The 12823-nt window shown below is 49.3% G+C and overlaps 1 protein-coding gene across 1 annotated transcript in view; it reads left to right on the top strand.

The window, feature by feature from the left end:
- Window positions 1-2930: 2930 nt before the first annotated feature.
- The window catches only part of LOC108638975 (hydrocephalus-inducing protein-like), a 62586-nt gene continuing 52693 nt past the window's right edge, over window positions 2931-12823 (top strand). The window contains exons 1-7 of the mRNA XM_029958175.1: window positions 2931-2987; window positions 3266-3388; window positions 4430-4549; window positions 6391-6525; window positions 7062-7261; window positions 9701-9825; window positions 11356-11557. Coding sequence (XP_029814035.1) covers window positions 2931-2987; window positions 3266-3388; window positions 4430-4549; window positions 6391-6525; window positions 7062-7261; window positions 9701-9825; window positions 11356-11557 — 962 coding nt within the window. The remainder of the gene's footprint in view (window positions 2988-3265; window positions 3389-4429; window positions 4550-6390; window positions 6526-7061; window positions 7262-9700; window positions 9826-11355; window positions 11558-12823) is intronic.

The raw sequence follows: 12823 nt of genomic DNA, 5'->3' as shown, positions 1-12823 counted from the left end.
GCCTCCCTTCCAGCTTCCATCCGTTGCCTGGCAACCGGGAACGCGGTAACAGCGACTGTCGCGCTGGTGCTGGCGCGGCAACACCCGCAGTTCCCGATTCCCTCTCACCCTACCCTGTTCCCAGCGGCCTGAGCTCCTTCCGGCAGCGACACTGAGCGCTTCGCCAAGCGAATCCTTGGAGAGATTGTCTCTCCGAAAAGTCGATCTTGCAGTTCGTTGAAAGGGAAAGACTGACTGGGCTCTTCACCAACTGAGCCCTTGCAGAGAACTGCCTTTGAAGATCACTCGTGTCCTTTATTGGAAGGTAAAGCTTCGATATCCTTGATGATGTTCAGCTTGACACCCTGCTGTTATAGACCTGGTTTTCCTGAGACATGTCAGGAATTTTTCCCCAGCCCTGGGAATATTAATTCATTGCTTCCCTAGGTGGCCTCAGCTGCTGTGTCCCGGCACAGCTTGTTCCTCGGCCCAGGCTCAGGCCGTTTGTGCTCTGAACACAAAGCTGAGGGGCCAGAGCTGTCTGTGCCTTGAGCCTGGAGCAGAGGGGGAATTAAGATCCTTCCTTAACTTGTGGGCTGGGTAAAGGGCTGTCTGAGGTGGGGAAGATGAAGATCTCCCCCCACGGGACAGCGGTGGTGGGCTGGAGCTGTGCTTTATCCTGTCCCTGCAGAGAGCTGGGACTGATTTCTGAGTTCTGCTCCTTCCCCTGAGTCTGGCAGGCAGATCCCTGTAGGCTTTATAGAAGTGGAACCGTGGGGCTATGGAAGAGCAGCCAGGACTAGAGGGCAGGGGAAGCTGCTAGCCTGGATGGGGGCGTGGAGAGTGGAAGCCCTCTGTAAACAGCAGTGTGGGCATAATGGACAGGCTTCATTTGAAGTGAAATGAAACTGCAGTTAGAAAACTGGCACAAGTAATCCAGTTATTCTCAAGACCAAGTAATAAATCACTGAAATCCAGATTAATGTCCCATTCCCCATTAGATGGTAATTTCCAGCTTTAAATCTCTTGCTGCAGCATGTCCTGGTGTCCATAAGACAGTGTCATGTTCTCGTGTTTCTAGTCCAAAGTAAATGTTCACGTTTGAGTTTCGTCAGTGCTTGAGACCCACTTTCTGGAGTTGTCTTCTCTTCTTTCCCTTTCTTGCACGACACAAACAGGGAGAGGTGGTTGTCAGGCTGGTGATTGTTTACCCATAGCTTCTTGTAGGATAGGGATGCTGGAGAAGAAGTGCCACTAGGATAAAGTCTGACGTGGTCCTACTCCCCCATATGTTGCATTTATAATGGCTCATGTCCCTTTAATGGTGTCTCCTCAGTGACCTAGCAAAGTTTGATGGCAAGGTTCACTCTTGTAGCTTACTACATAGATCATGATCAATTCACACACACGCAGGCACAGAGATGGGAACATCTATATTTATGTGTACAAAGGTACACATGATCAATTCACACACACGCAGGTACAGAGATGGGAACATCTATATTTACGGGTACAAAGGTACCTATCAAAAGTTACCCTTGAGTTCAGTGAAATAATCACATCAAATCCATTTGCATTTCTCAACAGCCAAAAGTACTGTGTCTGGTTCTGAGACCTTCACTGCAGCAAAGATTCTCCCTCCCCGAACTTGGTCCAGGGAGGGGGAACACAGCTGATGCAGAGTCTAGAGGTAAGTCTTGTGAGGAGTGGCTGAGGGAGTTGGGCTTGGCTGGCCTAGAGAAGAGGAGGTTGTTACAGTTCCTATACCACCAGCTATGGGCTGTCCACTCTAGCTATTAATTTTTAAGTAATATTTAAGCTACAGCTTTGTCTCTTCTAACTATTATTAATGTTCAGAATGTTAGCTCCAGGTTTCACTATGATCCATCTTTGAATTACACAACATAGCCATATAGTTCAAATAAAGTCCAACTTCCAGCCTAACAATTCTAACTACTTATGCCAAACAAGCATTTAGCTACTTTCAAATAATATAAAATTTGCAGGACCACTGTATCTTTTGGGTCTGCCAGGAATGGGATTCTGGATTTTCAGCATTCCATTGTTGCTCCTTCCAGGTGAGCTGAGACACAGTCACTGGTAGGACTTATCCACCCACAACATCCTTCAGAATGGATTCTGGATTCCAGAGGAGAGAGGTGCTAGCTCGTCCTCTAGGGCCAAGAGAGGCTGAGAAGCCTGAGCGTGTAAGTACCTGCTGTGACCAGGAGCTGTGTTAAGGCTGGAAACTCCTCCCGTGTCCCTCTTCTCCCAGCCCCTCCTGCTGTCCACAGCACCGTGGAGCTACAGACCCCCTCCCCAGCTCTTAGGGCTGTGCTTCTGTTGGCAGGGGCTGTCATGGTGCATCAGGGACAGTCCAGAGTCTTGCCTGGCTGTGCCACTGGAGCCAAGTTAAACCAATGTAAAACTGAACATGAGCTTGTGCTTCTTTCTGTCCCCTGTGTGTGGGCAGGAATTCCTTCTGTCAGGTTGGCAAACTCACTGTGCTGCTCTGACCACACCTGCCCTCCAGGCACCTGGGCATGTAGTGGGCGGCTCAAATGCTGCCTGAAGCCTTGAGAGAGGTGGCTGGTCCCCCCTGGAACAGGTTCCGTCTCATCTCCTGCATGGAGCACAGATCCAGCTCTGCACACAGCAGTGGAATTGGGGCAAGTCCTCCTTCCCACCCACAAACGTCCCCTTTGTTGCCTGGAGCTCACTTGACTGGGGGTGACCCAGTGCTGAGGCTCTGTCAAGGACATCTCTCTGTATTCTTCTGTGGATGGGACTGTGAGGCCAGACAGAGACAAACCCCGTGCTAATTACAAAGAGAGAACTATGGACCTATTGCTCTGCACCTCGGTCTTGGCACAATGCCGCTTTTCTGCTTCCCTCACACTCAGCCAGCGCTGAGATCTTCACACACGGGGGGTTGTGAGCCTTGGGCAAGGATGGAATTAGGGGAGTTTGCCACTCTCTGCAAAGGTCACTGGCTCAATCCAGTGGAAGTAAAGAGGACACAAATTCCCCAAGAGCAGAAGTCCCCACATGTGTCACATCAAACCATGGAGAAGCTAATGAGGCAGAGCCACCTGGTTAAAGCAAGTGTGTTCTGCTCTATACCATTAATTTTCTGATGTTAAATATTTCAGCAGGTAACTTCCAGGACTTCCAGGACTGTCCTGGTGGCTGTGATCACAAATAATTCATCAGAGCCACTTGAACAAGTAAAGCCTCTCTGAACAAGGGCATTTCTGAGGCTCTTGCTGTTTTTTTTTCCTTTCAGCTGACCATTTTTGACTTCAGGAAGGTGGGTCTCAGGTTCAGGAAGAAGCCGGACAGCCCTCAGGAGGCAAAACTGCCCAAGATTGCCCTGCACCTAGGCACAAATGAGAACTCCAATTACAAGGTAGCCTTTTCCTGCCCTTTTCCTTGCTGTTTGATGTGACATTTGAAGAGGCTGCATGCCTTGCCTCCAGCTTATTGAAACACCTCAGTGTCCAGGTCCTGTTGTTGTTGCAAACTGCTAGTGGTGGTGGAGTTCCTTCTGCTGGGGCAAAGGCAAAACATTTTCTCCTAGTGAGATGCTGGAGTCCTGATCTGTGCTAAGCCAACACAAATAATTTCTGCTGAAGCTGGTGGGGTTTGCTGGAGTTTAGCTGCCATGGTGAAGGCATGATACAGGGGAAGGCTGGGGCAGGACAAAAGGGCACCAGCTTGCCATTTTCCATTGTCCCACTGAAAGAGCCACCTCTTGCTTTGGTGTTGTCACTGACAAATGCTGGGGGTCATAGGATTCCCTGCACAGTGGTAGCGCTGGCCTTTGAAGGCTGAGGTAGTTACTCCCAATTTAACACAACTCCAGTCTTACTCAAGTTGCCCAGCACTGCTAAGAAAAGAGCTGAACCTTATCCTCATCCAGCATTCACCTCATTTGTCCTATTCCTATCTACTGTGGTACTTTCTTTTTGCCCTTAACCTACTCTGGTGCTGTTCTCTTCTTACTGGTGTCTCAGCTCTAGAGTCTGGAGTTGTGTGGGCCTCAGTCTTCCTGCCTCAGAGTAAATGTCATCCAAAATTTGTTTCCTATGAAGTCTGATGTAAATTCTTGAGTTTCACTTACTGCTTGGGTGCTCAGTCAGTGCCCAGAGCTCTGGGACCCCATTAGCACAGGGCTGTGCTGGAGGTAAGCGCTGCCCGGCATTTTGGAGAAGGAAAGCTGGAGAAACTCCTGCCAAAAGAGCTGCTGAGCTTGCGCCTGCTCAGTGTGGTCTAGCAGCTTTTGATCAGCTCAGAGCAGAGGTGGGTGAGCTACTGTTCCCCCAGTGGCAGCTGGGCAGACCTAGTTACACCAAGAGCCTGTACTTCACCAGGGATCAACAGAGAAGAGTCATTCACGAACCTTCCTCCCAGCAGCTGAACCTCTCCCTGCTCTCTCTTGCCTCTCCAGTTCTCATCACCTGACCGGAACAAGACCTTGCTTGAGCCTGTCCCATCCGAGCTGGTGTTTCAGAACTATGTCCTTGGCAAGGTCTGTGAAATGCCCCTGCTTCTGAGGAATAGAGACAAGGTAAGTTCTGGGATGTGGAGCTTTAACACTGTGCTAGAAGAAGAGGAGAGTACTGTAACCCCCATGGTGTACAGCAGAGCAAGTATCAGCCGTAGCACATCCAGATTCACCACCTTGGATTTGCAAGATGGTGGGAATTTTCCTGTGCTGAGGATTCTTCCCTGATTTTGGCCGTGCCTTGGTGGTATCTGACCCAAAGGAGCTTCTTTCCCCTGAAAGCCCTGGATTGATGGGAAGGCTGTGCAGTTCTCACCTGCTTTCATGCTTCCCCTCGAGTGTCCACCACCACGTACTGTGGCTCCTTGGTTAATCTTGGTTCCCGGCGGGCATCTCGCCTCTCTCAGCCTGTTGAGCTGCCTCTGTGCAGCTTGCAGTCAAAGCTCAGGGGTTGAGTCTTCTCCACTTTATGCTGGAATCATGATTAGTCATGATGATGACTAGTTATGATTAGTGGCACTGGCACTGCAGGACATGTGTTTGAAAACAGCCCTGGAATCGGACTCATTTAGCAGAAGCAGCAGGAGGCCTTTAGATGCCAGTTCAGGCTCCTGCCAAGCTTAATTCAGCTCTGCTCAGGTTTTCCAAAGGCAACATGGTGCTCTGCTTTCCCTTTGCAGAACTACAGCACATCCAGAGCAATGTGCTCTTGAGGGTTTCCACCTTCACTTGAACAAAGTGTGATTGTTTTGCAATTCCCCAAGAAAGCTGAGAAGGAAGAAGTTGAAAAATGTCAGCAATTGTGTTGCACTGTAAAGAGGAAAACTGAGACCTTTTGAATTTCAGTCAGGGAAACAGTTTCTCAACTGACTCTTGTGCCAAGGGCAAGCTGTTGGGAATAGACAGCAGGGAGTCCAAATCACCTGGTTTAGACATTGTGAGATGTGATTTGGTGCTCAGGGGTTGATACCCATGTGCTAGAAAATGCCTGTTTGCTGTCCCTGTGCCTGTGTTCCCCTGAGGGCAGAAACTGGCAGTAGGGTGGCTGCAGGAATGCCCAGCAGTCTGGCTTGCCTGCACTGGCAGCTGCCTGGCCACAATCACTAGGCAGCAAGAGCCCCTGGAGAGCTGAGATTGGCTTTTAATAATGAAACCACACTGTCAGTCGGTGCTGCTCATGTTTCTCCAGGCAGAAAATAACCTTTCGAGCCCAGAGTTGACAGGCACAGCCTGCAGGGCCATCTGGCTTTCCATCACTCTGGCAAGCTGACTGCTCTCATCTTCTGCACCAGCCTTTCCTGGCAGTGTCTTGTGCTTCTTCCTTGCTTCTTTACAGCCCATTTCAATTCTCTTTGCCATCTCATTGTGTCAGGGCTTGTCTCTTTGTCTTGCTGTGTTCCTCCTTTTCTCTTCAGTTTTCCAGTAAGGCCAAGTATCTGGTCTCCTCTTGCTGGTGTGCCCATATGACTGTGTCCCTACAGCTGGACTTCCCCACTCCACCTCAGTCTGTTAGAAGAGAATTTCTTCCTTCCCTCAGGACAATGTGCTGGTTTGCCTTCAGGTAGCACATTCTCCCTCTGGAACAGGGTTGCATGGCTGTGTGCAGGCAGAAGCAAGTAGATTCTCTGGGCTTATTGAAAATGAGGATGACTTGGTTCAGGTGTTCTATCTCCATACTGCTGGTGCCTGACCTTCCTTCCCAGCAGGCACTGCCCTACTGCCTCTGGCCGAGCTGCTTTGCCCAGGCAGAGGGATCCAAGTTCACCCTTGTGTATCCTGTGCTTGTACCTCCAGAGCTAAAAGTCCTTTGGGAAAATGGTCAAGGAAGGCTGTCACCAGGGCACACCCAGGCCTCCTCCTGTTTCCACAAGTGGCAAAATCACCGTTTTGTGTCTTTCCTTCAGGTTACTCAGCTGGTGAAGGTCACTATGGACAACTCACCTTATTTCAAGTTGGTTGGCCCCAATGGTGTGTGCCATCAGATACCACCGGGCTCATTTTGTACTATAAACATCCTTTTCACCCCTGAGGGGAGCAAGGTGAGTTTGGAGGAACGTTCTCTCTAAAGCCAGGGCGTTTGTTGCACACTGGTTATAGCCCAGCCCATGCTGTGAGGTCGGCTCTGGGTTGGGGGCAGGCAGCCTGGAGCTGGTCACACCTCAGCACAGTGTGGTGCTGCCAGGCCCTGCAGATGGGCCTAGAGGGCTTTGCTTTCCCTCCATGCCTGTTCTTGAACGTTCACAAGGGAAGAGGCAGATGGAACAGTAGGGAAATGACAGGGAGGGGTGTTGATGTTTAGCTATCTCTAGGCTCAGTGGAAGGGGTTTTATTATGGAAAATACCAGAGGAACAAAAAGATCCAGAGACCTTTATTCTTTCCCATTGGAATGGAGCAAAAATGATGCTTTTTCACATGCTCTGTTCTCCAGCCTTTATTAGTATGAATTAGTGGTCATTTTTGGGGTGGAAGAGGTCAATTCACACCCACAAAGGGTCATAGAAAACAGCACTTTTTCTTCTGCCATGAGGATGGCACTCCATGCCCTCAATGCTGTGCCAGTTACTTTTCCTGCAGGATCATTTCCACCAGCTTGTCTGCATCAGTGAAAGGGAAAAGGTCTTTGTGCCAATCCGAGCCATTGGTGCCCGCCCAGTCTTGGACTTCCCTGACCAGCTGGACTTCTCGTCATGTCCAGTCAACCACAGCACCCAGAAGACTCTGCTGGTTCACAACACTGGGAACCTGGAAACCTGTTACAGCCTCAGCACTGAGAGGTAAAGCAGCTCATCTGTCTTAGTGCAAAACACCTTTGGGTGATGGCAGAGTTGGGAAAGAGTATCCCAAAGGAACCAGAGCATCCGAGCTGCTGCACTGCAGCCACAGCTGGAAAGGGGCAGGACGTGTGGGGTCTGCTGTTGCTTCTAGTGTTTTAAGCAGGATGCAACTCCTGAGCTTTGTCTTTCCCAGATTTCCTAGGGACTGCTGGAACACGTTAGTAGTTGGTCTGCACCCTCCTGAGCACCAACACCTTCTGAAATGACTGCCTCCCACTGTCAGCCAAATAAACCCATTCTCCAGGAGGCCTCAAGCGTGTGGTACATCAGGGGGCCTCTCATCAGATGCCCACCATGAGCTGTGTTGTAAACAGCCTGTGCAGTTCGTGTTAGTCAAAGCTGATCTGATTTCCCTTGTCAGCTTAGGGCATCAGTCATCTCTTCTGTTTCATGAAGAACCTTTGAAAACCAGTATAAATTTTCAAGCAGATTTCATTCAGATTTCTTTTAAAATACTCTGAAGTTCATGTGTTTCTGCTTTTTTTTTCAATTTATTTTGTTCTGTGTTAAATTTTTGTCAAACTGTCATTCATTCTGCCTTGGGAACTTTCTTCAAGGTCCTCTCATGCCTGTTGATCTACCATCTGCCCATAGGCATATGCACAGGTGTATAAGAAACAGGAGCAATTTGGGGAATATGTGAAAATGTAGGAGATGCAGGGACTGATTTGGGTTCTTAGTCCTGAACTTGGCTGGATCCTCTTCTGAGAATTTGAAAACAGGAAGATCCCTTCTTTCTCAGGCATCCCCTGAAGTCAGCACCAGGAGTGTTATTCTCCATCCAGCCATCTGAGGGCAGGAGTATATAGACATGGGGCAGGAGTAGGAAGGAACAGGAGGGAAGGTAGCGCTGAAGAGTTGCCCCTTGACTAGTAGCTTCTCTGTTCTGGCAAAAATTCTGGCAAAAGAACAGGAAAAAAAAATCCATGCCTTTCCCAGCACAGGCAATGAAGCCCCAAGCCCCAGCAGAGCCCTGCAGCAGTCCTGGCATCCCCATCGGGGCAGATGCAGGAGCACAGAAAGTAATCCAGCTCTGGGGCTGGTGGGACTTGTCTTTCCTCCTCTCTCTCCAAAGTCTCAGGCCCAGCACAAAAACATTGCTGACCCAAGCCTTCTCCATTAGCCAGTAGTGATGTTCTCACTGGTGGTAATGGGCCCGGGTCAGGCCCCTAATTGCAGCAATAGCTCCTTAGGGAGCAGAAATGGCAGCAATTCCATCAACTGTCACCACTGACAGGAACAAAGTTCAGCTTGCACACGGCTCCACTTGTTCTTCTTATTTTTTTTTGTGTTGCATTCTCTAATCATCATCAGAATCCCCAGGAAATGTTTTTAAGGTGACAAATTAACCATCAGCAAAGCACTAAACTTTTGTTTTCTCAGTGGGGCTGTACAAAGAGCACAAAGCCCAGCAGCCACTGGGCAGAAGCACCTTTGACCCGAGCTATCCCGAAGCATTAAAGCACTGATTTTTGTATCTGTCAGGCAAGAGCTGTTTACCTGGTGACAAAGCGGAATTGCTCCTGTTAAATCCAAACTGCACCAACACATTTGCCTAATTATTTCCCTTGTTTCTCTGGCGGGCCAAGCAAACAGTTACCAGCCTGGATGACACTCCAGAATCCCAGACTGCATCGCTGGGGAATACACAGAAACCTCCTGTTCAGCTCCCTTGATGTGCTGCTCTTAATGGCACTTCATTTAGCTGGGATTGAATCCTTCAGGCTGTAAACCCGACCCTCCTTTTGGGTATTGTGTCCAGGTCACTGTATTGCTCCAATTTGCAGTTGCACTCCTTCAGAGTTTTCATTGCTCCTTTTCTTCCAGCAGCTTTCATTGAAATGCTGATAAAGCTGATAAATTCTTAGGCTAAACCAGGATGTTTACAAAGAGAAAAACAACCCCAAACAATCACACTGCAAATTAAACTCATTATTCTCTGGTCTTCAAGGAAGACTTTATTCTCCCTCTTGATTCCTAGGCTGTACTCTCACAGGACCGGGAGTGCCCTGTCATTTGCATCTCTTGAATGAAAAGAGACATTCCTGAGGCAGTCAGTGTCATGTGCATGCAAATAGCTCTTAACCCTCTCTGTGCTCTTCCGAACCATTCTCTGCTGGGATTGCTGGCAGTCAGACCCTTGAGCCTCCATGCAGAGTATGGGGGAGATGAGTTCATTTCATCCGACAGGATTTTCTGAGGGCTGCATCTCCTCCGAAGAGAGTCAGTAGCTATTTCTGATGCTGTGTGTTCTGTCTGTCTTCTGCTGACTGTGGTTGCTTTGCTTCTTGCTTGCACAAGTCAGCTGAAGTGACCTAGATTGCAAATATTGTCCCCAAACCTCCCCCAAGAGTCCTGATCTCTCTCTTGGTCTTGCAGCCCTTTCACTGTCGGTCCAGCCACCGGAACCCTCGATGTTGGTGAAGCCATGCAAGTGACAGTGGAATATCACCCGCTGGAGACCGGGCACCATTCCACATCCCTGGCAGTGCACTGCGACAGAGGTGAGTGCTGGGCACTGCACGGTGCACTCACCCTGTGTCCTTCCAAATAGCAAAGCCCCTTCTAAGCAGAATAACGTTAGACTTGCTCTGCAAACTACTTGTAGAACTGTTCCTTTCAAAACCCCTGTGTGTTTCAGTGCTCAGAAGTGACCAAAGAAGGGGCCAAGGCTGAGTCTGTCCCTGTCCTGGATGTGCTGTGTTGCTGTGTGCTGGTCCATCCCTGGGGGGACCCTGGTGCCAGCATGGTGTTCTCCATCCTGCACCCCCACCACAGTCCTCTACCAGCACTCCTCACTGTCCCAGTCACCTGAATTCCCCCTCCAGCAGCACCGCCCCGTCCCAGCTTTACCGCAAAGAAAAGTGAAAACTAGTTAGTGTTTAGGGGGTTGATAAAGTGGATGCCCTCAAACAGGGATGAGATCTTGGAATCCTGTTTTGCTGGGAGTTGCTGAGTGGAGGAAGAAGGAACCTTGATTCTCCATTGCAGTGTGGATATGCAGGGCTGCAGTTGTATTCCTGGACAGTGCTGTCTGTGACATGAGCTTTCCATCCAACTCTCTCCAATGCAATGTGTCTCTTGCTCACCTCTGTCCCCTAAGCTGCTTCTCTGTTGTCTTGCCACAGACCCTTTTTCTATGTTGCCCTCTACACATACATGTAGTTTCTGTCTAAGAACATTTTCAGGCCCTCAGGTTCCTGTTGGATGACAAATCGTGACAAATTGTCCCTTATTCCCATTTCTCAGGCCATTCATGCTCTCCAAACCTCTCCCATCTGTCTCCCATTTGATTTCTAGGTTCAGGAACCCCATTCAGTCTTCATATAAAAGCTGCTCTGTACTTTTAGTCTTTCTCTCTGCTCTTCTTTCTTTCATTTCAAATGTTTCAGTTTGGTGTTTGAGATCAGAATGATATCAAATATTTCTAGACTGATGTGGCCATGGGTTTGGACAGGGAGGGGATGATGGCTTTCATGGTGTTGATTTTCTAGTGCTTTGTCATATTGAATGTTGTAGAATATCGTGTCTTGTTTCCTCACCTTAGTCCCCTTCTGCCATGGGCTTCACTTCCCTTGCTCCCCTGGACCTCCCTTTCTTCACACCTGCCCCCAGGAATCTTTGCTTGTCAGCAACAAGGGATTGGGAGAGGCAGGAGTCTCATGGGGTGCCTTCAGGAAACTCTGGGCTGTGACTGAGTGGGGCTCCTTAGAGTCACCTGAATGAATTTGATGCAGAATTGCCTGGGATCTGAGTGGGTCACCTGAGCACACCTGACAAATTTCACTGTAAATACTGTCACCTTGGGACAAATCTCTACAAACACACGCAGAAATAAGATGCTTAAGCTGGTGTCCAGGACATCCTCACACTGTACACACGCAGCTGTTGGGATTTGGTAAGTGTACTGATCCGTGGAATTACTTATCCAGCTAAAGGCTGGACACTTTCTTCTGTTACCTGTGGTTTGCTCTGCTCCTTGTAATTCCATTAGCGAGTGAGCTGAGCAAAGACTCCTCTTTGCTTTGTTCCAGGTGAAGATACCCACACCAGACTTCTTGGAAAAGCTAAGGACTTCAACATCGGGCTGGACAAGTACTCTCTGGAACTTGACAAGACTTATCTCACACTGTCAAGTCACAGAACCACAGCCATCCACAACAGAAGTAACATCACAGCCCGATTCCAGTGGAAGGCTTTTGCTACTGAGGCAGAGGAGTATCCGCAGAAGATCAGGTTGGTCTGAAAGATGCAGTGACATGCACTGCCCAAGGGTAAAACTAACCTATGGCCTCAGGGGGTGCTTGTGCTTTTGAGTGCTTTAGGGTGTTAGGAACAAGTAGGTGTTCCTGCAGAGTTTGCAGGGCAGTCACAGCTCACAGTAAGAAGCGACAAAGTTGTTCAGTTCTCAGCTCCGGAGAGGGGCAGTTTGCCCAGAGACAGGGGGACCAACCAGCAGCACGGGAGGATCATGTGGCCCTGTCCTCCCTTTTGAAGTGCTGTGGCCTCCACCTTGAACAATGTCAGTGACCTCCAGAGCCACCGAATCAGCACATAATGGGGGACACACAGTAGGCCTGCTGGGCAGCCTGTAACTCCAGAGTATCCCAGCCAATGGAGAAATGGGGAGGGACCTGTGCTCCGGGCAAAGGGGATAAAAGAAGCTGCAACCTCCACTGAGTTGAGAGACCTCCCTGAGGTCTGTTCAGTGAACTCTCCCTTTAATTAGAGTAAAGGTTTATTTTTTTAGTTAACTTCTCTGTCTCCTGGCCATTTATGTGAGTTACTTCTGTACAGTCCCTCATTAGCATGGGAGGCGAGAGTGGCAGTGGTTTTGCCATTCCACGTGCTCAGGTCTTAGTTCAGTGGTTGTCAGGGGTCCATTCTGGGGGTCCTCCGAGGCGAGTGCCCCCTAAAGCAATCGTCCTATTTGTGACCCTGCTTCTTGCACTCGGGCAGGTATTCCCTTGTTATATAACACAAGGCAGTGGAAGGTGGGGGTGCAAAGCATCAGGGCCTTCTGGCACGTCATGGGGAAATTACTGTCTGTTGATGGAGGTTGAGCAGAGTGTTGCCATCTTAGTGGCTGGATGCCCTCCTCATGCCCAGCACTACAGGTCAGCCACAGAGAAACATTTCTGAATGCACTGCACATTGAGCCAGCCATAGCCAATATTTTTGGGGCAGGGAGCCAGCCATAGCCAGTATTTTTGGTGCCAGTGACAGTGTTTGCCCAAGGCTCTGTCTGTGTGCACCTGGTAATATCCATGACTGTATTTCCTTTCTAACTGTGTTTGAATTTGGCTGGGTGAGGATGCTGTCCTGTTTATACTCTACTGCCTCAATTTGCTCCATATGGAGCCTTCTACTTGTCCCTCCAGTTGCCACCTGCAGGTTCTTCACGGCCAGGGGACTGGAGTCTGAGGGAGGAACAGTGATCTGCCAGCTGGGAAGCAGCTGTTCCTTTCTCATCTCTTGGTTGTGATCTTAAAACACTAGAAT

This window comes from Manacus vitellinus, unplaced genomic scaffold, assembly GCF_001715985.3.
Source record: "Manacus vitellinus isolate BGI_N305 unplaced genomic scaffold, ASM171598v3 scaffold_146_pilon, whole genome shotgun sequence".
In the NCBI taxonomy this organism is placed as follows: Eukaryota; Metazoa; Chordata; class Aves; order Passeriformes; family Pipridae; genus Manacus; species Manacus vitellinus.
This window is presented reverse-complemented; position numbering and strand designations above follow the sequence as displayed.